This window comes from Xiphophorus hellerii, chromosome 22 (genome assembly GCF_003331165.1).
Source record: "Xiphophorus hellerii strain 12219 chromosome 22, Xiphophorus_hellerii-4.1, whole genome shotgun sequence".
Taxonomy (NCBI): domain Eukaryota; kingdom Metazoa; phylum Chordata; class Actinopteri; order Cyprinodontiformes; family Poeciliidae; genus Xiphophorus; species Xiphophorus hellerii.
This window is the reverse complement of record NC_045693.1, coordinates 10,034,810-10,060,406: the sequence shown is the minus strand read 5'-3', so window position 1 is coordinate 10,060,406 and position 25,597 is coordinate 10,034,810. Positions and strand designations below refer to the sequence as shown.

At 35.4% G+C, this 25,597-nt stretch overlaps 1 protein-coding gene across 2 annotated transcripts in view; it reads right to left on the bottom strand.

The window, feature by feature from the left end:
- macrod2 (mono-ADP ribosylhydrolase 2) overlaps positions 1 to 24,491 on the bottom strand; it is a 477,335-nt gene extending 452,844 nt beyond the window's left edge. Inside the window, exons 1-3 of one of the 2 annotated variants that reach the window (XM_032552623.1) lie at positions 24,262 to 24,491; positions 19,284 to 19,382; positions 17,934 to 18,050 (exon numbers count right to left, since the gene is read on the bottom strand). In XM_032552623.1, coding sequence (XP_032408514.1) covers positions 17,934 to 18,050; positions 19,284 to 19,382; positions 24,262 to 24,298 — 253 coding nt within the window. In that variant the 5' untranslated portion in view covers positions 24,299 to 24,491. The remainder of the gene's footprint in view (positions 1 to 17,933; positions 18,051 to 19,283; positions 19,383 to 24,261) is intronic. The other variant, XM_032552622.1, reaches the window with a different exon arrangement.
- Between the last annotated feature and the right edge of the window lie 1,106 nt (positions 24,492 to 25,597).

Here is a 25,597-nt window from a genome sequence, read left to right as displayed (position 1 = left end):
AGGAGGATGAGAAGGGTAGAATAAAACCACCTGAAATAAATATTTTTGTAGCCATCATGGAGCGCTACATTTGCTCCAGACTGAAAGATTTATTCTGCTTGCCATCAACCAAATTCCCCATTCTGACACAAATTTTAAATCTAGTTTGTACCGACCTAAAACATCAACAATAGACTTAACCCAGTGTTGTCTGTCAGTCATCCAGCTAACACTTAACTGTCTTTAGCAAAAGGACTACAAATATTTTAGCTCAACATCATATCATAGACAGATTTTGAGGTATCCAAGGTGCAAATTCAAATGACTCATAATTTTATGTAAACTAGCAACACTGCATACCCTGTTGTTTCCCAAAACATAATCTTTTTTTCTTATGCATCTGGTTGTTATACCTTTCAACAGTAATCCATAGGAGAGAGAAAAATTAAATACCAAATATACCTTAAAATGCACTAATATGAACCATAGAGAACATCTTAGAAGTACTGAAGAAGCTAAAATCCATGCTCTTCCTTCTCTCTCTTTGAGTTACAGCCAATCAGCGGCAAAAAAAAGAAATGGTGTTCCTGAACTGTGTGCCTACCAAAAGCCAGCCACTAACCTGTCAAGAATCATTGCGCCTTGATATTGCAGCTTCCCAGCTGCATTTCCTTTTGAATATTCTGGAAGTGCTCTATGAAAAAAGTGAGTAGATTGGCAAATTTCTGCAAATAATTTCGAGTTAGATTCCACAGAAAAATTTGTGAATACTAAGCCTGAAAAGGCAGGGGTCCACTGTATATGAAATACTTTCTTACAATGTTAATATTTACCATTCTATCTGTTTGCACTTTTCAAAAGCTTTGAACATTACGGTTCACATTTTATTGCATGCATGTCTTTTTGAATAAAACATGTCTAAGCAGAGCTATTGTGTGATGGTAATACTGTATATGGAGTTAAGATTATTCATTATTATATTTTTCAGCTTATTTCTGAGATACATCAGTAGAATGGAGTCCAAATAGCACCTAAACATTTACCTCTTTTCCCATCCTGACCTGCACTAACATGCCTCCTCATTAATTATGTGTGCAATTAGTAAGTATTAATTGGCCAATGTTTAATTATGTTGTCGTTTACATTGTAATGAACATGAGGCTCTTTCACAGAATTTTACTCCTTCAACCTACCAGAGCTTCTCCAAGCAGGGGTCCAACACTGTCACGAGCACTAGTGGATGTGATGGAAAAATAGTTGTATTTTCAGACCTTAATCCATCTATGTATTCCTTTAATTTCCATTTTATTTTATTTTTTTCTCAAACCACCCATCCATCAATTTTTTCATCACGTCTTGACAGCCACTAATCCATCTATTTTTCCTTACAACCGTACATTGTCTATACCTGCTTGTCCTTATGGGGTCGCAGGTTGTAGAGGATCTGGTACCTATTGGGCAGGAGACATATGTATAAATATGTATGTGGTGCAAATTTATACTTTATTTTCGTATGTCTACTAATAAAAGGATAAGAGGATTAATAAATCTTGAAATTTTGAAACTGGAGAGAGGGAAAAAATGTATGGGGACAACAATGAGTTTCTAAATTAATATAAAAACTTGCTGCCCTTATGTTTTCCTTAAAAGAGAAAGTCAATGCCAATTGAATGTCATTGTACAAGAAAAGCCAAATTATTCTGATTTTATACAGGGCCAAACAATACAGTACAGAAACCTTAAACTATCAAACAATTATGCGAATGTGAAAAAAGGCCAACAATAAGAACGATAAGAGTAAAAAAAATTTGTACTGCATTGTTTTATTTTGAACTATCTGTACGTTTTGTTTCAGAAGATGTAGAAAATATTTTTTCAAAACGTGAAAAGAGAATGTTTTACCCTTCCTGAATATCATTTAACCATAATACATTAATTTGCAATTTATGAATTATTCAACAAGGACTGCATGATGACAATTAGTCAGATTAACCGAGACAACACAAGAATATTCAAATGCAAGGTGAAGGAATATAATTTTGATCTTATCACGCAGTTTTGTTTTCAAAGGATTATGATGTACTTTCATAGGCAGAACTGTAAAGATGGCTTATTTATTAGGTTATCAGAGGATTACATGTTGGGATAGAACAGACTGTGACTGTAGTAATGTTTATTGGTCTAATTATGCACATATTCCATCTGCTTTTGCAATAAAAAAAGGAAAATTAAGTAGCAGCATTCCCTTTATGTTGTTGTATTGTTCCTATGCACTCAGACGCAATTCAAGTATTTAATTTTCTAGAATTTAAAAGTGTTGAAGCAACCTTTTTAAAATAATTGTAATTACTAAGCAAATGTTTAATTGCTAAGTTTAAAGGAGAAATTGAAATAAAAATAGAGTATATAGTTATAAGATTGCTTTGTCTTTTCTTTGTTATTGTATTGACATCTTTTCTGGCCATAATCATTTGGTAATATTGGTTTTCATGTGTTATTTTTCCACTTTACCATAGTAGGAAAGATGAAGATTTAAACTATGAACTTTGTAAGTTGTGTTATGTTCCATATTGAAGCGCAAGTCTAGAAATACTTGAACCTTTTTCAAATGATCATTAACTCCCTTCACCAAAATTGCATCTCTGTATGTGTACAGCTTGTTACCCAGCATCTGCACAGGCCAGATTAATTTTTTCCTGTAAATTCCATAATAAACAGCTTTATCGAATGTGCCTGCATATCACATAGCCCACTGCATTGTCTAAACACAAACACCTGTGTGGTTGAATAAAGAAACTGCTCTATATTCAACAATTGTTGTCAAAACATCTTCTAAAACATAATAAAATTACCGTTATCTGCTGCAATGTAATGCATTTCATTAACAATATGGCAAAGCCCCCAGAGAGACTATTGCCTGGAAGATGGCCATGTGGTGCGTGATTATCTGGGGAACATGAAAAATTAAATCTGTTTCGAGTACACGGCATCCCTCCTGTGAGTCTCCCATCTTCCCTAACATCCTTCTAATTCCTGTTTACCATTTTATTCCCAGACCTGACAGCCTTAAGTGCTTCTGACATACAGGATGCACACTACATTGCTAGATAACTACAGATTCATCTTCATCTCCATCTACACATTTATCGCTACACATCTGCCGGAATTACCTGAATTCTTGCCCTAAGGGACAATAAATGATGTTTCTATTCCATTCTATTTGTCTCTACACAACTACCACTACTGGACAGGGCTGCTCTGTAGCATTAATATGACTTCCAGGCAGACGAAACATGCTAGTAAAATTAAAAGATTCTTTTCAATCTAAAAAGGCCTGAGATATGAATAAGTTTTTTTTTCATCATATGTTCAGGTTTGCCATTACCCTGAACAAGTCATGCTGTGGGAATGCATTCCTTCACCAGCAACATAGAAAGCAAACGGTACACCTATATGAAATAGTCAATATTAAAGGGGTGGTATTATGTATTTTTCAGGCACATAACACCACTTTGTAGCACAATCAAGTAACTAGGTGTCCTTCAGTTATTATAAAAAATTTGCGTGTATTAAATATGACTTTAAAGAAATTAAACTTTGTAAATTATCACCTTGAAATTGGGCCAGTGATTCTTTAAGAAACTCTTGCTTTTTCTGACACTCCGCCTTCAGGAAGTTATCATAACATCACTCCTCTATTAAACCTTTAACAATGATTTTAATCAGTATTGCAGTGAGAAGTAGATCATATAATGAGCTCAGCAGATGAGCAGTTTCACAAAGGTGTTTGCCAATTGCTGCTGGCTAGTTTGAAGGAGCTGAGTGGGGGAGTCGCAGAGGAGACTCCCCCACTCAGCTTGGAAGCTTGGAAACTTTGTCCTCAATCCCATCAAGCATTTTACAAAGCTGAATGGTTGCCAGGGGAGATTCAAGAAATTCTCAAACATGCATGAAGAAATCAAAGAAATACTCCAGGTATGTCTTTGATGATGAAACAACATAACATGATACAAGAATCAAAAAAGTTTATTATACATAATATCATCTATTTAGCGTCAATGTTATGGCTGATGACCAATATAAGTTCCCTACCCTTATACCATATTAATAAGTTTTAGTCTGTTACTACATTACTATTGAAACTGTCTATTGAATATTTCTGTATATAAACTGGATCAGTTTGAAATGACAACTGATATGAAATGTACCGATATAACTATACAGAATTAACTTTATTTATGCATCTGCCAAAAATTTATAAGTACCATAAAACATCTATCTTGTGTTCAAAAAACTAAACTGTTTTACAATTAAGTGTGCATAAAATTACTCAAGATTTCCACTATTAAACATATCCTTTTTCCATTTGTCCAACACTTTTATCTGCCTGGTCAGATATAGAATTATAAAACTAATCTTGGTTTCCAATTGTGCTTAAATAAATAATATGTACAGCAAAAAAGAACTGAAATATTAGCATTGTATTCAGAAAAGTCTTTCAGAGCGGTTATCCACAATAGCTAAAAACAACACAATCCCACCCACATAACTGGGATTTCAGCTGCATCAACAGTGTCTCTTAGAAGCTCTAATCTGCTTTGTTTGTGCCTGGAACAGGGACTGAGATTCTATTAAAGAGATAAAATAGTTGCCATAGCCAACTGATACATCAAGGGCCAGTGAAATTACAACCCTTACTTGAGTGGGTTTCACGAAAGTCACTTATTTGTCCATTTCATCATGCTAATGGCAGAAGCCATCATCCCATTATAGCTCCACAGCTGAGCGAGGTTAAACAAATGCAGGTTGTTTGAGGTTGCCTTGCTTCCAAGTCAGGTTTCACTGTTCTCTCCCCAGTACATCACAACAAATCATCACCTTGTCTATAACTACTCTATATATGCATCCCCTTTGAACCCTGCTGCATTAACCACCTCTGCACTGTAAGACTACTTAAGGCACAAGGACGCTTTTATCACTGCTTTAAACAGAGATTCTTTGGCATGCAGCTCTATTGTGAAAGTGAAATCCCACCTTATCTTCAAGCAAAATTAAAATGTCTCAGCTCTTTTAGAGTTGGCATGACATTTCAAGCATATGACTAAAAATTATGTATGCATAGGAAGTTATCGCCATAACTACCCTCTTAAATGAGCAGCAGAATATAAAAAATCCTTCAAGAAGCTGTGAAATCTTATGTTGTGCAATAAATAACATTTTGGCATGTCTGGGCCAAATGGGTCCCAGTTTTAGAAAACAAATAGAGTTCATTACTTCTGCTTGTTTCCAGAGTTGTTACATTAAACACCAACTTGCGTTGTAAGCCCTTTAAACGAATAACTCAATAATACCAAATAAAAATCATATCACCCTGACATTTTGTACATTGCTCATCATTTATCATTTGTCAACAGAACCTAGTCTTGTTTCTATTACCGTTTCACTAAACAAAGGTCTTTGTATTTAATGAGTCCACATTCTCCAAGCCCCGCAGTAACCACACAATCACTTATGTCAACACAAGGGAAATCCATTTCATCAGGATGTCCAGTCAGTGCTTCATTACCATACACAGGGGCAACAACTGTGCAGCCATGTGGAGTTGAGAGCAGTTGCTGATCACTAGAGTGCACAGTATTAGTAGAATTTCACTGCAAGGTACAGTTTTTAGACATATTCAATTTAAAACAAAATGTTCACGAGTGAATTAAAGTAAAACTTATTTTTCTAACATTGTATTCCTGCCTCACCCCCAACATCATATGTGGTTGTGTTGGGGTTACAAAACAGAAAATATCAAGAAAAGGTACTGTTTATTTGTAAAGCTCATCATGTCTTTGTTAAAAATGATAAGAGTTTTCTATCTGCCCTCATGATTTAGAAAAGGTTGTTTTGTTCCTATATGTCAAAAATTAGCACTTATCTATAAAAAAATTATGGCTTCTGTTTAGAGACTTTCAAAAGGTGAAGTAGTGATGTGTTGTTTTAATCTAAAGAATTGGAGAAACAAAACCATTTAGAAATATATAGAAGGTACAGAAATGCTTCTTTAAAATAGTGTCATGTCTGCAATTTCTGTACTTTACAGGTGCAGCCAACAATATTAACTGCAGCTTAGTTGTTGCATTTTAATCGCTTCTGCTGATGATCAGCAGACAGATGTCACAAAAAAAGGAAATGAAAATTTCAGTTCAAATAAAAGCAACAAGGTACTTTAAAATCTATCAGGAAGGAAAACATATTACCAAATATTTCAAACTATACACATAAAAATGCTAATATTTCTATACAACCAACAGTAAGAAACCAAAGAATTACAGATTATGAAGAATACAGAGACTGATAACTTATAATACAATTTTTGGCTCAATTTTCTAGTTTAAGCTATATTTGGCAGAGATTATAATTATGGGCCACTGCTTGACTTGTGTTGTATGCATTGACTTGAAGATTTTTTTATATGTCATATAGAGAAAACTATTATATTATATTATTATATATTATTATGTTGTCAGACTCTGGCAGCAGTTTTGATTGTTTTGTGCATTTTGTTTTCTCTTTTGAATCTATATATAAAATAATCTAAGGTTTTCCAAGCTGTAAGGTTCATATAATAATGCAGCAGCTGGACACCGACTGTCAGCTGCTGGCTCAAAAAATATTACTGCCTTGCTGGAAACATAAATTTTAACAAAAAAGCAGAAATAGTCATGGCATGGAAACTGTATACTTCCTCATCCCGCTTATCAACTCTGCTTGTAAACTACAGTGAGTAAAGTATTAGCAGCATATCCATTGACTGCAGCTGATTGCAGGCAGGCTACAAAGCAGATAGCTATACTCATTAACCAGCTAATGTCGAATTGTCTTACCAGTGTTGCTATATCAGAACATCAAAAGGTTGCATTAATCTGTGCAATTAGCATAAGTTACTGCAAAATTTAATTATATATTTTATTGTTGAACTGCAATAACAATTACATGTGGGAGTGATTGTGGAGTACTTAGATTGTGTTACACATTTTGTTTCAATTTGTAACAATGCAAAAATACCTTACATATTTGTAGAGATAACCGTTTGCCTAAACAAAACTGACATTAGAATTCCTCCCTGTAATGCCAAAAATAAAACTTTAAAGCTTTTTAAAACATTTTAGTTGAACATGTTAAATGATGCACCGCATGGTACTTCAGTTCTGTTGTAAAAAGTTTGGCATAGAGAAAAAAAAAAACTTTGAAAAGCAAGTTAAACAACTTCTTATATATATATTTTTTTTTCATTTCTGGCCATGTAGAAGTGAAATATTTACTCTTAAGTCTGTTTTTAAATTTATACAGGATGTGATATAGTGGTTTTTTTTTTTTTCCAAAATAAAAAGTGTTAGATGCATTTTTAGTTTGGCCTACATATCTTATAAAAATTAGCCGCTGGAAATCTAACAGCCACATCCTTCAGAGATTTAGTGCTAACTGTGATTCTTAAAAGCATCAAAATGGCCATCTGAGAGCTCCCTTTATGAACATGGCCCCTGGTTCCCTTAGAGAAACTTGTGCAATACTGAACGAACTGCCTAGGGTTAAAGGAATTGCATTCTCATTTAAAGCTACTGACAAAAAACATCACAGTCCTTCATTCCAGTTGCTCAGAGGCGCTTTTGTAAAGAGTCATTTTTCTGTATGGCAAAGAGAAAGGAGGGGAAAAAAGTGAAGGGGACATTTTGTATCTCTGTAAGAACGCTGATGTTCTCCGCTGAATTTTGACAGAGACTTAGTCACAGTAACGATGCACCATAGTATTTTATTCACGCAACAATAGAGTCACATTTTCTATGCTTAAAAGCATTTATAAAAACAGTACTGTGACACAAAAGCAAGAAATGATCAGATAGAGTCTCTGGAGAAAGAAAAGAACATTCCTTGCCAAAATCAGTGTTTTATACTTCTCCACTTGTAGTGTTATGTTGCTCATTAACTGGACCATTACCATTACCTTTCAATTATAGAAAACCTTGCCACTGTAAGCACGTAACCAAGAAGCTCATTAATATTTCTGCTAAGGTGTACACTTTTAGAGGATGGCTGTGTTCAGAGTTTACAACATTTCTCAGAATTGAGACGGACTAAAGCTCAAATTAGAGAAACTGAGTAAAACAAGAATAGAAAGTGGGAAAGATGACCTGAAAGTCAAATAGGGGCTGTGCAACAACCAGTGAATCGCTGATTCACAACAATTCAGAGTAGACTGCCTGAGGATAGTGTGGAAACAGCCAGAGATCCAGAGTTGATTTCAATCCAAACAGAACCAGAAAAAAAGTCTCCCTCTTTTAGAAGCAGAGCAATCACTTCCTCTTTCATGCACAAAACTATTCACCTGACAGATCCTAACCACAGTCAGAAAAGGTATGCAGTGTAGCCATTCTCCTAGTTTTTCCAATTATGTGGTCTAAAAGCTGAAATCTTGCTCTGAATTTGTTGCTAAAATAGTTTATCAAGAAAAAACACTTTAAAAAAAAAAAAAGTATTGGCTCCAGAAAAAAAATGTGTTTGAAAATCTAGAGGAAGTTTTGGAATTTCCACTTGTCACCAATAAGTTTTCTAAAGGAACATCTGTGAAGAAAAAGCTATAAAAAAGGGTATTTATCCATTTGAAAAGCTGTACCAGCAAAGGCTTCCCAGCTCTGCCACTTAGCAAACAAATCATTGATACTTAGCTGGAGTCACATTGCCCCCTACAGGTCAATGAATAAATTTCTTCATAGACATGCATTTATTGTTAAATGAACTGATTTAACTAGAGATGTATCTACTTTCCAAAACTTGTATCACTGCATCCATCTGTGTGAGTTCAAATCTAACATGAACTATAAGGAATATGAGGAAGAGCAGGTAAGGTGGTATTCATTTTCAGAAATATTTTTAATAAACTGCGACAAGTGAAATGTTTAAAATGAATATTTGAAATATTTAAAATCACAAAAAAAGTGAAACTAAAAAAAATCTAGAGAAGAAACCTAAATGAAATCAGAGGAGAGGATAACCCATCAATTGGTTTAGCACCTGAGTTCAGATTCCCAAAGAGATTGCAGGGAAGAATCCTGTCCTCATTCTGAACCTCTCTCAAATGTGATCCGATTAACGGGAGCGCTAAGTGCAGGACCCAACATAACCCACTAACCGGAGTCATTTCACTGTTCATCAGAGCAGCAAGTTCTCTCAGGTAGAGCCATTGATTGTCCTCCTCAGTGTGACAGCATAACAATCACAAGTTTGTTGAAGAAGTTACCAGGCCCTTGTTATGGTTTCTGAGGTTCCATCAATGGAGCCTTCCTCTGACAGAGATATGGGAACGTTGCAACCAAAATACTGAAACAGCTTCAGGAAACTCAGTGTAAAGATCTATGAAAGTATTTCACTGAAGTTGGCTTATTTTAGTCCAGAGTCCCATAAAGCACAATAGATAAAATGAGACAATTTTAGTTTTCTATTACATCTTCCATGGTCATAAGTAGTTAATCTAGGAAACATGACCAAACATAATGGTAAAACATGGCAGAAATAAATAGCAGAAAAAAATACAATACAAAGATCAAATTACAATGCTATCCCTAACCCTTTATACTCGAATGCAAATTTTTCTGATTTTCTTTCACTTATTATTAGTATTTTATACTCAAAGAAGTGTATCAAGTTCATGCTGCTGGTTTACATGCTTAAAGGCTGAAAATGGTTGCAGTGCATTGACTTAATAATCTTATATATATATATATAGTTGGGTTTTATTGTTTGTTTTTATTATTTATTTATTTATTTTTACTTGCAAATCAACTGTTTCAATTAGTGTCCAAATATTTCTTGCATCTCTACCAAAAGTTCCTCAGTGATCTGGCACAAGTTAGTTTTTAACCACCTCTAAATTTATTTGCATTCATATGTACAGTGAACCACTGCTTATGTGCAGTTTTTTTCTGTCAAATGTAGCTCCAAAATATTTGTGGAAAATCCACCTGTTCTCAGACTTCTTATAGAGCATACCCAACATATTTTTAAAAAAATTCAGCTCTAACTGAAATACCAAATGTAGTGCTAGTCAACACAGTGATGTTTGATATTTGCAAAATGGCCAAACATTTTCCTAGGCGCTGACTGGTTGAGCTCACTAGAGACTGCCTATAAGGAAGACAGAGGTCATCAGCTTCTGCAGTTTCCTCTGTGAGTATTAATGCATATTAAAAAATAATTTGTAACAATTAAAATAAGCATTTATAAGTAAGTTTAGGGGGGACCTCAAGTATTCAAGAAATTTAGCCATCTGCGGGTGGTCGTGGTCTTTATCCTCCACAAATATTGGAGGTCTGCAGTAATCTTTATGCAATCCTGGCCTGAATAACCAACCGGGATTATCACTGGCTACACCACACACCTAAAGCAAAACACAGGCCCATCCCACCTGAGGAAAACTAATCCAAAGATGGGTTCCCAGTAAGGTTAGGGTAGGGTTGTAGTTAGAGTAAAAGGTCTGTTCTCAGAAAATGAATTTAAGTCTCCCAAAGTGATGAAAAGAGAGCTGTGTGTGTTCCTGTGTGCACAACAGTAATTCCATCTTTACACCACTAGCCAACAGAATGAAAGAAATAAAGAGAAGAGGGATAGAGTAAATTGCACATAGCTGGGAGCAAGGAGGTTATGGCACAAGGTGTGAATCTCCAGAAAGAATGATGGGCACATTGAGCCAGACTCCCCAGGGGCTGAGCATGTGGAGCAGCATGTTCATGGCTGGACAGAAAACCTAATGTAGAGTCTGTGGTGACACGATCTTTTCAGAGAAGCTTCAAAGTGGTGTTTTATCACCCAACAAAATAAATGGAGAACTGAAGTTTTTTTTATTGAAAATGTGATGCCAGTTTTAATGTGCGAGTCTGTTTGGTTTTAGTGCTGTGTCTTTTCCACCTTCACCTATGGAGGAAAGAAGATATCCCCCAATAAATAATGCAGCACTCTCCCATAAGGCTTATGACACAAGAGTTCAACAGTCACTGAATATTATTCAGCATACACTTTTACTCATGTTGCATTTACAAAACTAGAGTATAACAAAAACATACAAGTCGGACTGAGCCAGGCAAAAAATTTCCCCACCATTTAAAGCACTAAGAAAAAAAATCACAAAAAACTGAGGTTAGATACAAACAAATGCACCAAATATTGGCTTATCTGCTTTTACACACAAACTGGTGAACTCTACATAGGCTTTATTATTATATTGACCAATCTTTACAGCTATAGCAGCTTAATTTCCTCTGGGCCGAAAAGTTTTAGGACCGTGTTTACGGGAATATTTGACCAGTCTTCCAGGAGAGAATGTGTGAGGTCAAGTATTAAGGTTGGACAAGAAGGCCTAATAATTTTCTCTTTGGATGCTCTAAAGGGTTTATGTGGACACTGATTCCTTTACACCAAACTCACTCATTCATGTCTTTAACCTTGCTCTGTGCACTGGTGGACAGTCATATTCGTACAAGAAGGGGCCATTCCTCAGAAGAATAACAATTTCCCAGATGTTTTCATATGCTACAACATTAAGACTTGAACTTGTGCCAAGCCTCAACCCCCACTAAAATACATTGAGGCTTCATCCTTCACTTCAGAAAACATCTCCATTTTTTTAGAGTACTTTGCCTGTATGCATTAAATCACTGCATCTCACATTTTGCATTGCATTTAGAGATGTAAAGTTTGGCTGCAGCTGCTAGGCAACAGAAACCCTCAGCACATAATAAATGAGCTTAACTGAAGTCCACACAAAGTTTAGAGGTCTGTAGCCATTTACTGTCCAAGCAGTTGCAGACTTCTGGGCTCTGTGTGCATTAGCTTGTGCAGTTCCTGAAAGACTTTTTTCATGGCCTTGGAATTGCTTTTAATCCCAATTGCCTCCACTTTGTTATGATAACAAATAGTTGCTGAGTAAATTTCACAAATGGACTTAGTGAACAGGTGGCATCTCAGCACCATGATTAAATTCCCTGAGCTCCTGAGACCAACCCAGTCTTTTATGATTACTTATAAAAGCAATCCTCACACATAGGTGCTTTATTTTAAACACATGTGGCCGCTTATAGTGATTGAAACACCTGGATTCAGTGATTTGGAGAGTTTCTTGGTATAATGTATTTTTCCGCAAACCATTTGTGAATCACATGCAAGAGAAAAGAGTAAATATTTGGGTATCAGACAAATGTGATGGAATTTCCATCAAATGGTGGAAAACGCCACGACAGTTCAGTTAAGATTTCCCCAGAAAATATATGAAAATAACTGCCAATACGATGACACTGTAATAAAATGTGTTGCATTATTAATCAATGGTCAATTCACCACTTTCTGTGTAATAGTCCCATTTTCAAATCTGGGGCAATGTGGGGTTGAGAGGCAGAATTAGGGGAGTTAACTTCAGACACAAGACCTTCCTAGACTTGGCTAAGCAGCGTTTTGCTTTTAGAGTAATTTTATATGGGGATAGTCTTTCTGTTAGTTAAAAAATTTCTCTGTTTCTATGCAGCAATATTTTCTTGTTTTATACAATACATTACTGAAAAATGAAAATAAAAAAAAACATGGAACATGCATTCATTAAAGCAAAATTACAATTCCAGAGAAAAAGACAGATTATTATATCTATAATCCATAGCAGCATTAATACTTTCTGAGGGTCAATAATCACCACAACACAAGGGGCTCTACTCAACTCAGAACCAATTGAATTTCTTGTACTTATCTGTCACCCTAAAGGTTCTTTATAGCACTCATAACCACTTCTGTGCAATTAAAATTGGTTCCTGAATAAATGATCTAATAAAGAAAGATAGGAAGGGTTTACAGTAGATAAAAGGTTAGGATTCAAACCCTGCATAATTATCAGAGTCATAATAATAGCACATCTTCTCCACCTCCCTTTCTAATGAGAATGCCGAGTCAAATTATAAGAACTGCATTTTAGAGACCTGGGTTAAAGACATGTAGAATAACTAAAATTAAATACAATGCACACCATCTGACAGCAAAACCTACTTTATTAGGAGTTATATGAGTATTTTTTTCACACTTAGTTAACTTTGATCTCCTCCTTCTATTCATTACTAATCCAAAATGTACACTGAGGAGCATTTTTACTCAAAAGGAAAATAGTTGTTCTAGCTATGCACACTGTACATGCACACTACTACAATTTTAACAAAAAGTTTCATCTAATATTTGACAGTTGCAGAAACAATGATTTAATCTGTAAACTCTGGATGGTCAAGCTGCTTTTTAATTTCTTTAGCTCATTCATCCCACTTCTCCTTGCAAAACTGATCAATTTCAGCCAAAAAGAAAAGGAGAGATTTTTTATTTCCCTCTAAATATTCTGTAAATGTTGTGGATCCATGGTTGGCTTCAACATAATGCAGGACAATATCATAATATGTATTTTGCATATAAAGTATATTGCTGTCTTATGCTCAGATATCAGTCTTTAATCCTCCTTGGTCCATCAATGTTCTTTATCCTTGTAAAAGTCGCAACAAATATCACATTAAAGACTGTTTTTTTTTTTTTAACAAAATAGAAAAATCTGCATCCCATTCAAATTTTTAGTGTCATTGTCTCTCACGCAATATGCTTAATCTCACAACATAATTTGCATTTTTATTTTTCCTCCACATTTCCTGGTGGTAAAATCCATTTAGCATGTAATTTTTCTGGTTCTTCACTCTTATTTACAGATATCAATAAAGACAAATAACAATATGACAAATTAATTTTGACAACTTTATGATTCCATATGCCTGTGAAGTACTGAAATTATGATATCCATTTATATAGAAAAGGGGGACATAGGTAGAGAGCCTAAAATAAAGGGACACTCAATGATTAAAGCTCTTTCTTTATCACACATAAAATAAACTGTAACGAAATTGTAAGAAATCTGCTGAAGTACACTACCTGTAGATGTCTCAAAGCCACATCTAGAGAACTCAAACAGCAAAACAAAAAAGTATCTTGTGGGTAGGTAGCTATTTAGTAGAAATGAAGTGATTGCAAGGTTAATTTTGTTTTGTCTGTGGAGTTGTGTGCATTTTCGTCTTACAAAACTTTAAAAGTGAGTATTTTGTCAACAAAAGTTTCAGTTCTGTTTGATTGTTTTGTTGAATATCAAAACAATCAAACACATATAGTGCAGATAATTTCACAACACAAACTTTGTAAGCAGTAATTAAATTATTTTGAACACATGGGCAAATATTGCATTGCAACCTTTTTTTGTCTTGGTTTACTAAAAATAATCTATGAAATCAAAACTCAAACTAAAAGGTTTGTTAAACATTTTTTAGAAAGAGAAATATTGATGCTGATTATTTTTCTTTTCTCCTCTTTATTAGGCAGAAAGCCGTGAAAACTGTCTTATCATGCAAGCATTCTGCACACACACACACACACCCCAACCCACACACAAAACACTAATAGCAATTTAAGCGCTGATGTTACTCATTGTTGGAGCCTTGCTGTATACAATCCAAAAAGGAAAGGACTGTACAGGCACAGTAAGCTTACTGCACTGCAGTTTATCGGCTGTTCTGCTTTCTTTAGGCTCTCACACAGGTGACAGTGCGAGTTCCTCTTGTGTCACTGCCAGCTAAACAAAATTAAGGAAGAGTTAAAAACTCAATGAGCCTGGTAATTAAATTTTAATGGTGGACATAAAGCAGCCTGACACCCACTTAAAGCTATAGGCAGAAACCATATCTGCAACACAATCAGGGAGGAAACTCCTTTCCTCCTTAGCAACCCACACATTCATTGTGTCATCATGGGAAAATTTATCAAGAGAAAAATTCCAATTCCACCTGCTTTTGTAACGAAAATCCTTCACACTACATAAATGTTATAACTTCCTTTCTGTGTCCTTTTGAATATGCAACCTCTACAGCCTTAAACTACATCAGCAATGCTTTCAGAAATGTGTGAATATTAGGGCCACATTTATAAAACATACAGAAGTGTTAAAAGCCCTAGTCTTTTATTGCAGTGGCAAAATGTTACACTCAAATATACATAAAGAAAATCCTATTTCAGTTCATTATTCAGTAGTAAAAAAACTTAGAAGTCAAGAAATGTTTAATTTTAGAGCAACAAGTGGTAAAATCATTGTTTCTACCAACAAACCCAATAAAAAAAAACATACCAGTAACGATTTTGATATTCATAGTTTACAAGTTAAATATGATGGCATTTCTTTTTGCCACAGATACCTCAGCTGGTTCTGGACTCCCACAAGTTAAAGCTCTCTCTTCAATAACTATAGCAAACGTGTGGCCACTTAGGGTGACCGGGTGTCCACAACAACAGCTGGATTGTTGTGGACAACATGCCATCTACAGTACATGCCTGCTGGTTGCTTAAAAGTGATTCAAGGACAAGAGAAGGAATTTTCTGTCCAGACAAACATTTAGAATTTTCTAGATACTAGATACTACGGGGACTGGATACTTTTGTCAAATGAGAGTAAGGTACTTTTTTTATTTGGAAAAAATTACAAAGTGGATTTATCATGAAACAATGAAAAGCAATTCCCACTTTCTAGTACAGTGGATGAGCCGTACTGCAATAGTTCCCTGCAATATTTGTTAAACCACAAAGCCATCATAAACTTTTGGAAAAATCTGAATATTTTAAACTAAAAAAAACAAAAAAGTGGGTTTTGCCAAAAAACTATAAATTGGTCATCAGTGGAGCTTTCAACAAACACTTTGGTCAAATTTAACACTCAACACTTGACAGACCAATTTCAACTGTAATTTATGCTGACAATATGTTAGGCTTTTTTACTCCCAGAGTCTTATAATTCATAGATTACTGATGTGAAGTGTAAATGAAAAACAGCAAGACAAAATGAAAATACAGCAGGCAAAATATTAGTAGCAATGAACAGATGGAAGTAAAAAAGTCAGGCAAGTTGTCCAATGGGTTTTTTCCCCCCCAAATCTATTACTAAATATTTGGAAAAGAGTTACAACAATATGTCAGAATGTGCATCATTTATATAACTCAGTGACATTAGTTAGAATAAATAACTTTTGTCAATGAAAAACAATTGCACAGAACATTGCATTCACATGCAAATTATCTTTCGACCAACACTACAGTGCAAGGCTCACACAGACAGCAAGTAACGCTGGACAGCAAAGTTTAGCACTTTATATTCCTATCAGTCCTGCCACCTGTGCAAAAAGCAACCAGACCACCAGAGAGAATAGAGTATCAGGGAGACAAATTCTCAAAAATCATAAAAGCCCACAGAAAGTTCTTTGAACCTTTCAGACCTCGTGATGGTCCGCTAAACAGAACGGATTGCCTCTAGGCCACAATGGAGCTTAATCACAGCCTGAACGTTTGGCAGCATTTACTGATGAGCTAACCTGCCTGCACAGAATGAAAAATTCAACTGTTACAGAAAAAACTTGATATTTACTCTGAGACCATAACCCTGACATTACAGGCCATAGTAATGCTCTTTACCTCCCAATTACCAAATGCAACATGTATTTTATAACATAGACAGGGAGAAATAGGAACTTATTCTAAAGTTTTTCTGTATCTCTATTAAAACAATCAAACAACAAAATTTAAAGTTCATAAAGGACCTAATATGGTATTCTCTACATTTACTGGAATCCACAGTACATATCCTTAAAGATCTTTAAAAAAAAAAAATCTATGTTTTATTGGACTAGAATTATCTAACACTGGCTTTTAAAAAAAAGAATCCACTCTTTAAATTCTTTAAAAGATTTTACTCAAAGTTAATCAGATCATCTTTAAGATTTCCATATTAGTAATCCTGTTTCTATGTAATATAATTTCTTTTAACAACATGCTATTCAACTCGGCCAAATGTGTTTCTCATATTGAGTCATGAGGGGTTTATAGATGAACAGCTGTTTTTCTTGTTGCCATTTCCTATCTACAATTAGAGAAAGGGTAAAAAGTTCACCGCAACTATTAGGATGAATAAGATTCAGTGAGAGATCTCGTCTATCTCGTCACCATGCACGGCAAGGAGGATGTTAAGGGAGGTTTAAAAATCATAAAAGCTCACTCGTCAAAGCAAAGAGTAGAATCATGGGGCCACCAAGTCTCTGCAACATAGTAAAATCAAGTAGAATCAAGAGACAAATGGTTCACCAAGGTGAATATTTTAGCCTTGTTCCCCATGTTTACAGTAATTATACAGCAGATATTCGGTTTTCACATTATCACAATACTCAAACAAAACACCACGCTGCTTGACTTATGATAAGAGCTCTTCAAGACTTTGTGTTAAAAGGTCAAAATGCCGATCATACAAAACAGCTTCCATGACATTTAAATGTCTCCGGTATTTTTAAATGTTCCAAGTTTGTCTGTAATATTATGTTGATGAATGAGCAGTGTTCTTCAGTCCTCATTAAATGTAATCCAAAAGATTTGATTAACCTCATCAAATTCAATGTTTTGTTTTCTAAGTTTAAGTGGCTTTTATTTGCCTTGCACAGGAAAGGGGGAGAAAAAGGAATAAGGAGAGCGGGGAGGGGAATATCTGTAGCAAAGGTCGGGTTCGAATATCATATGACTGTGCCGAGGACTAATAGCATAACAGAAAGCTGTACCAGAAAAACCTTTCAGAATCAAACAGAAAAAACATGTGACCTAACAGAAGACAAGAAAAGAAGAAAACTGCCATACAACTTAAATTATGGTAAGCAAGACCAAGTACACTTACTTAACTTGCCTTAATCATTAGCACACACCACTCTTGTAACACCTCCAGAACCAGTTATTCTTTATGTTCACCAGCAGAGGGCAGCAAAACACAACTTAAAGCTGAACTTCAGCCAAAAAACCAGCAGCTTAAAAAGGTTAGAGGGCAGAGCTCCTACCAGCATTGACTATGGCATCCACCTCCAGGACAGTAATATCACCCTTGTAGAGAGATACTTTATCACCGAGGCCTCCTCCAGCTGTGAGCTCCTTCTCATCATCTTCTTTAGTCCTGGCTGAAGTAACAAACAGAAACATGCCACCAAGCATGTAATGTAGTTAGATATCAGCTGGATATTTGAAAAGAGCTTGCAGATGTGCTCAAAAAGGCATTAAAGTTCACTTTAATGTGTAGATGATAAACAATTGGTTTCATATCAAACAGCAACATTTCCTAGAGTAGCAAAACTCCCCCCCAAAAAAGTAAAGTCCAAAAATATTTAGTCATGAAATAAGCTGACAGGACAGAAAAAGAAATTTCAAAGAATTAATAACTTTACCTCTATTCACAAATAAGATATAAACCATGTTGATGAACGTTAGTAAAATAATTTTTGTTTCCTTCTAACTCTGAATGCAATCTTACATACTTGATGTGACACAAGCACTTACTCTTTTTTTTGGATAATGCAGAAAAAGTTGTTGGTAAAGACATGTAGAAAGTCAAATAAATTAATCTTTTATAGCACTAGCATAACCCACACAGTAAAAACCAAACCTTTAATTTAAGGATGGTTAAATTGGTAAAATAAAATTTTGTTTGAAGAAAGAATCATTTGTAACTAAAATCACTGGTTGCACAATTACAGGCACTCATGCTGTCAATATTTTGTACCAAGGCCTATTGCCAAAAGGACAGCATGAAAGCCTAATGACATTCATTGAGGTTGGAGTATTCAGATTTTTGGCTTTTCCTTTCTAAATCATCCTTGGCTCTTTCTCATACCTTCATGTCTTCTTTCCCACTCAGCTCCCACAGGTTGTCCTACTGATGAACCAATTCAGTGTTAATTTGCCCATACATTTCGGATTAATATCATGTTTAAATCATCCAATTACCTATTTCTAATTTTCCTGTGGACCACCAGATTCTTATTGAAGTTGTCCTGTTATTTGAAGAGCTCATGATCACATGAACTCTCACAAGTAGCTGTATGCAATATTTCAAACTGCAATCATTTCAATATCAGTGTGTTTAGCATCGCAGTTGCAAAGGTCTGCTTTAATGCAATATTTGATGGGTTGCTACCTTTAAAGGAATATTCATTAACAAACTGCATGCAAATATATTTGTACTTTTACCACTCTTGATGCACAAATCTTAAGCTTACAAAAAGTGGTGGGAAAAATCTGATGATGCAAAATGAGAAGGAAGGCTTGTGTAAAAAAAAAAAAAAGAAAAAGAAAAGCTACCATCCTCCACCAACTTGGCACTCAGCACATTAAATAACAAACAGAAAGTCTCTCACATCTATTTTCCTCTCTCCAAGTTGGAATGTCATCCAGTTGTGTAAAACCTTTACGATACTCCTTGCGCCTCTCCTCTCGATCTAGTTGAAGGAGTCGTTCTGTGAACAAAAACAAACAAAAAAGTTCTGTGACAAACTCCTCTTCTTCCAAAAAAAATGATTTGGTATTCCACCTCTACCATAGAGGTTAGTATAACCTTTACTGTTGCTGTTCACTAGTGCTTTTATGCCAGTATAGACAATTTACTATTAAAAAAAAGATTATCGCCCAGAAAGAGGTGAACCCTAAGCTCTCCCATTGCCTTTCTTTCTTGATGTTGTAACTAATCAGTATACCTTTATAACTACTTACCCTGGAGATCCATCCACTCAGTGGGAAATATTTTTTTTCTACATAATCATTTAGATTTGAAAATAACCTCCATTATAAATAACTGACATTACAACATTTTTGATTGCCCTGTTTATACGCCCTTTTTCTGAAGAGATAATCCTTTTGTTCACCTCTATTCTTGAATACTTAGCCACTTTACAATCACATACTGTGATACATTTTGTTAGGGAAACAAAAGAAGCGAGTCATTTTGAGATATGCCTCTTAAACTTTGTGAGATTAGATTGAAAGTCTTAACTGGATTTAAGTCTGACGTTAACTGGGCTATAACTAACACATTAGTATTCTTGGATCCACACCAGCATTTCTCAACTGGTGAGTCCTGACCCAAATATGGGTCACAAATCCATTTTCAATTAGTTGTGAGCAATTGCATGGACAGAAAATTATGAGGAAAAAACAATAGTGGATTGTTGATTAAACCTACAGCAGGTAGTCATGATTCCTTGTGATGAGAGTTGGCATTCATTTGTTTCACACCACAGAAGAGGACGTAAAGTTTGTTAAATGCTAATCAATCACAGCAAAAGGCTTCAACTTTGTAAGACTGGTTTCCTGAGAAACAAAGGGATGATTATATGTGCAACACCTGTGAAATAAGCATGGAAATCATAACTAAAAGTCAACTAGGCAGGCTATCATGTAATTACAATACGAAATTTGCTAAGGTAAGCTTTCCTCAGTTCTGCTGCTGTACTGTAATACAGCAGCATCCTTCCCTTGCTACTCGAGCTCCAGCCGTTCAGCACCTGTCTCTATGAGAGCAGCTTTTCAACTCTGGTTCAGCTAAAGAAAAACAACAGAAACAGACTGGATATTGAGCTTAACCTTAACCTTAGTTGGATTGTGTGCTATATCTCCAGACTCCGAGGCTCTCATCAGGAGCAAAAAATGTGTGCAATAAAAGCAGTGATTAAAGAAAGTGACTTTTTTTACCTTTAGTCTATTGCTTCTTATAGTTTAAGTGAAAATACTTCTGAGGGTTGGGAGATGTTTATTTTATGAAATATGCAAGTAAAACAGCAACAAACTGTTAAAATTACTGTTAGGGATTGCTCTGATTTTCATTTTAGTCTTATGAATAATGCATTAATAACTGACTAACATTTAAAAAACTGACAGAAACATTTTATTTGCTTTGGTCTTTTAAAATCCCAGAGCCAAGACTGGTTGAGAACCACTGATCTAAACTATTCACTTAAGACTCTCTTTGTATATTTAAGGCTATAGTTTAGCTGGAAGATTGCTAAAGTGCTCTGAAACCTCCAACAAGATTTTTTTCTTTTTTTTAAGATTACCCTGTGTTTAGGTCCATCTATCTTCCTAGGAACTCTGACTATCTTCCCTGCCCCTGTTGAAGAAAAGCATCCCCATCACGATTCTGTCACTACCGTGTTTTACCATAGCAAAGCATCCATGTGATGTGTAATGTTTCTTTGTATATTGTAGAAAAGATAAAAATTTTGATCTCATCTAACCAAAGCATCCTTTGCCCCACCTTTGCTATATCTCCTACATGTTTGTACCAGACAGTAATTTCTGGCTTTCTTAATCTCAGTCTTTAATAAGACACTAGATTTATGGAGCACACAACTTATAGATGTCCTGTCAAGACATTCTACCATCTGTAACTTCTGAAGAGTTACCATAAGCCTCTCGCCTGGTCGGTTGCCGATTAATGCTCTGTTTGCCGAGCCTTTCAGTTTAGGTGGGCGGCCTTGTCTTTGTAGGTTTTCAGTTGTGCCACGGCTTTTTGTTTTCTAATGATGAACTGAACAGTGCGCTGCGAAATTTGTAAAGCTCTGATGTTGCAACCCAGCTTTAAATCTCTCCACAACTTCCTCATATGCCCTGGTCTACATGTTTGTTCACCTATGTTATGTCACACAGGTGAACTCCAGTTACTTTTTTGTTTCTTTGTGTTTGGTTGTTAGAAAGGCGGCTGAAAATAAATTATTGCCAGTTGCCACAATTCCAAATTCGTAATTGTATAAAAAAAATCCTTACAACTTAGGCACAAATTTGAATTACACTATCACATAAAATTCTAGTAAGGTAATTTGAAAGAGTACACGAGGTTCTAAATACTTTACCAAAGCACTGTAAGAGAACTTAGGATGGTGGAAATCAACAATTTACATCTACTTATAGGTCATAGTAATTTGGGAATAAAGTCACTGTGAAATGAAACCTTTAGAGGAAGAAATACTGAAGAAGACCCTAAATATGGAGAAAAATATAACCTTCTTCAGTATATCCCTTTGACAAGATCTCACAGTCAGCCAGTCATACATTTAAAGTATTACTGCAGTGCAGGAAATCTATTTTATTCCTAATGTACTATCTTTCCCCATCGCCTACTTTTCTTATTTCCACAGCTGCTTTTATTCTACATGGATGAATAAAAAGGCAGCTGAACACAGCAAAGCTTTTTGGACTATAATAAAACACTCAGTCACAAGGTTGAACAATTCATCACTGACAAATTCCAAAGCTTAGCTACCCTGACAGGTAACTGTCTCTAAATCTATTTTATACAACATATAGACCTGTTAAGATTTGCTGTGCCATAGTTGCAAATGCAGGAGTCAGTCCTCATCATTTTCCAGACATCTCTGAACAATGCAGTATAGTGTAATATATTAATGGAACTGAGACTGATGGTGGCATTAAATCTGATTTACCATATTTATTGGAGTCCAAAAGATGCTCTGTTCCCAAGTCACAAAACCGGTGGGTTTTGTGACCAAAGCATCTAACCTGGTTGATAACCATTAACGACAAAAGCATAAATAAAACCATAAGTTTCTCTATTCCATGCCTTAAAGTCCGAAAGAAACATGCAAGCAAACAGGAATGGTAAAGTTCTATGTGTGACAGAAGAGCAACTAAAATATTTATTCCTGCAACTTTCATAAGTTTTATAAATGCACAGCAGCCATATTGAATCTGAGTCAGAAATCACATCAATGAGACTCAAGTTTGTGGGCGTTCTGTCTGATTTTTGCACTTAGAGTACAAACAGAATAGACAACAAGATAATTTATTTAAAGTTTAACATTCAGTTCTTTAAGTTAACCCAACATTTTGGTATGAATTAATGCACTTACAAAATAGATGTTTCTTTTCCTCCACTTAAATTTAGCAGGTTGTTGAACATTCTTCAGATTATACAATCAACTGATTTGAATGTAAGCACTTGCATTTCTGTCCCAAAACAAACATGGCATCCATGAAATTATTAAAATCACTAAAATATTTACTTAGCAGCATTTGTAGTTCAAATGTGAAAATATGTTTTTGCCTACAAATAATTGATAATTATTCCATCTGAAAATGTTCAATATTTTAAGTGCTCATTAATATTTGCTGAAAGTTTCATGGTAATATTTACAAAAATATAGATGTTTGGTAAAAATAAATACATCAATAAATATTGCAATAAATATTCTGTTGTGGGTTGTGTGGAAAAGTTTAAAGAATGTTTGTTTTGGACCTCTCACAGAGCTGTGCTCAATCTGTCATTTGGAAATATAAAGGATGACACAAATCCAAACCTACAAAGACATGATGGTGAACCACTTAAAGGTGGATAAAAGTGCATTCATATGTTACACCCCCCCCCCAATATTTTTCAACTCTGTGGTAAGACTTGAAAAATACTATCCCTAGAAATATGACTAGACTTAGGCCGTTTTCCAAAGAGAAATGGTAAAAGTCTCTACATGTGCAAAGGTGGTAGCGACATACCAAAAAACACTTGCAGCTTTAATAGCAGCGGAAGGTGAGAAACAGAGGCCATCATGAAGTTTTTGTCTTACTTTAATTATGGCTGCATTCTATAATGTGTTTCCAAAGCAATGCTCACACACTGACAAGGACAGAAGTGGCATAATGCAAACTAATGAATTGCAGCAATGTTGTACCTCAGGAAGAGACATGCAATAAAAAAGCTCCAGTGTGAATAGGTTAATAAATAAATAAATATCAGCCAAATTTGGTTTTCTTTTTGATACTCAACAGGTCCAAGAGTTCTTGCACTCAAACAAGCAGCCCATAAAACATTTTCCGCTGCATTTAAATACAGAAAATATAGGGGTTTTTTTCTATTGCTGCTGCAGATTAAAACAAATGAAGTGTTTCATTGCAACACTAGTGTTGTTTGTAATTCAGAGGTGGAAAGCCGTTTGTGGTTACAAGGGCATTTATACGCCTAGAATTGGCTGCTTGCACCTCACTGAGCTAATGCTGGAGCACGACACAGGTGGAAAACAGGAAATACTAGTTTGTGGCTTCCATGAAAGTCCAGAAACGTGTCGAAAATGAATCTGAGCGCAAATAATGTAAGCTAATAAAGAGATAAGAAGCAGTGAAAGGTGCTGCTGCGAATGTCAAGCATGCATTATAAAGCAGAGGCGCAACAGTAACATCTGTGCAGCTTCCGTATGGCATTGACAGAATACTCTAGAAAATAAGTTATTAAAGCAGGGAACAGATAGAGCATCTGTCAGTGTTCCGGTTATAATTCATGCTGTCTGTCGCGGAAATGATAGCCACATTATCCACCTCCAAAACAACCCTTACCTTTTTCAGTCTTCCAGTCCTTTTTCTTTTTGCTCATGCTGCCGGAGTGATAAGACTTCGAAAGGCTGCTTTTTGATTGTGACAACCCCAGGCTCACAGTGAGTGGAGTTCCGGGGGATAAAAGAAAATAGAAACGTAAAGTGAAACAGCCTCTGGACGGTTGTCTCACCTGTGAAGCTGTCAAATTTCTATGGACCCCTTAGTAACGTCAACCTATCGTGATGGCGCCGTAAATTATGTGTGGGAATTCTGGCCACCCGATTGGCTCAGAGGAATAAGAAAGTCGGCCTGTGATTGGTCTGTTGGAGCAGTCCATCACACTGTTCGAACGTTCAGAGTGGAGTGAGGGTAGGTTGTTTCCGGTGGTTCGTCCCTCCAGCGTGTGAGCTGGTTGGAGACTTGCGCCGGTGTTGTGCTGAAAAAATGTACCCAGGTAGTTTAGCTCGCTTTGAAAAGAACCCAGCTTACATAGGCAACATACGTTACCGAAATTATCACGTCTATTATGACTCTTATGAGCATGGATTAATTTATAACTTTTTAATGTTTCCAATTCATTAAGTGCTTTCAGATTTTCTTCCTGAAAGGTTCTTTTTATGGACCACCACGTGTAAAAGTGCAATATACGTTAAATTATTCCAAATAAAGATTACTGTCACGCTAAATCTGAGGTTATTAATTGATAGTCGAAATTTGAGAACTTGTTTTCACTTTACTGTGCTATTGGCTTCCGCTTTCAAGGTTATCTTTTAAATTGAACTTTTAACATGCATAAAAGTTGCTAAGAACCTTCAGGGAGCCTGTAGAGAAAAGTTTCTACATTGTATATTCTCATAAGTTTGCTTTTAACATAGACAATACAATTTATGTGAACTATGAGGGCTATATACCTAAAGGTTCTCTTAAACCTAATGCTTAAAGTGGTAGTTCTTCAGGGACCTTTTAGAAAATGTTTTCTGAATATTCTCTAATATAGTCCTGTGAAAGTTGAGAGTAGCTTTTAGGCATGCTCCAAAGATGACATTGTAAAGGTTTTAGATAACCTTTAGGGATCCCTGGATATTTCAAAGGGTTACATATAAGAGCATTACAGGCAACCCTGAGTATCATTTTCATCAGATTGTTATACAATAGCACAATGTACAACAACTCTTTGAAGAAAATTGAAAACATGAGTTACAACATGATTTAATTTCTATTTGGAATTAATGAAGTATGATTTAATTGGACTGAATTTGAATTGAATCCGAAGTAAATTTTGTTTCGATTCCATGTGACTATGGCTAACAAGCCAAGCAAATTACAGCATTTGAATTTGAGAATATTTATGTCATTC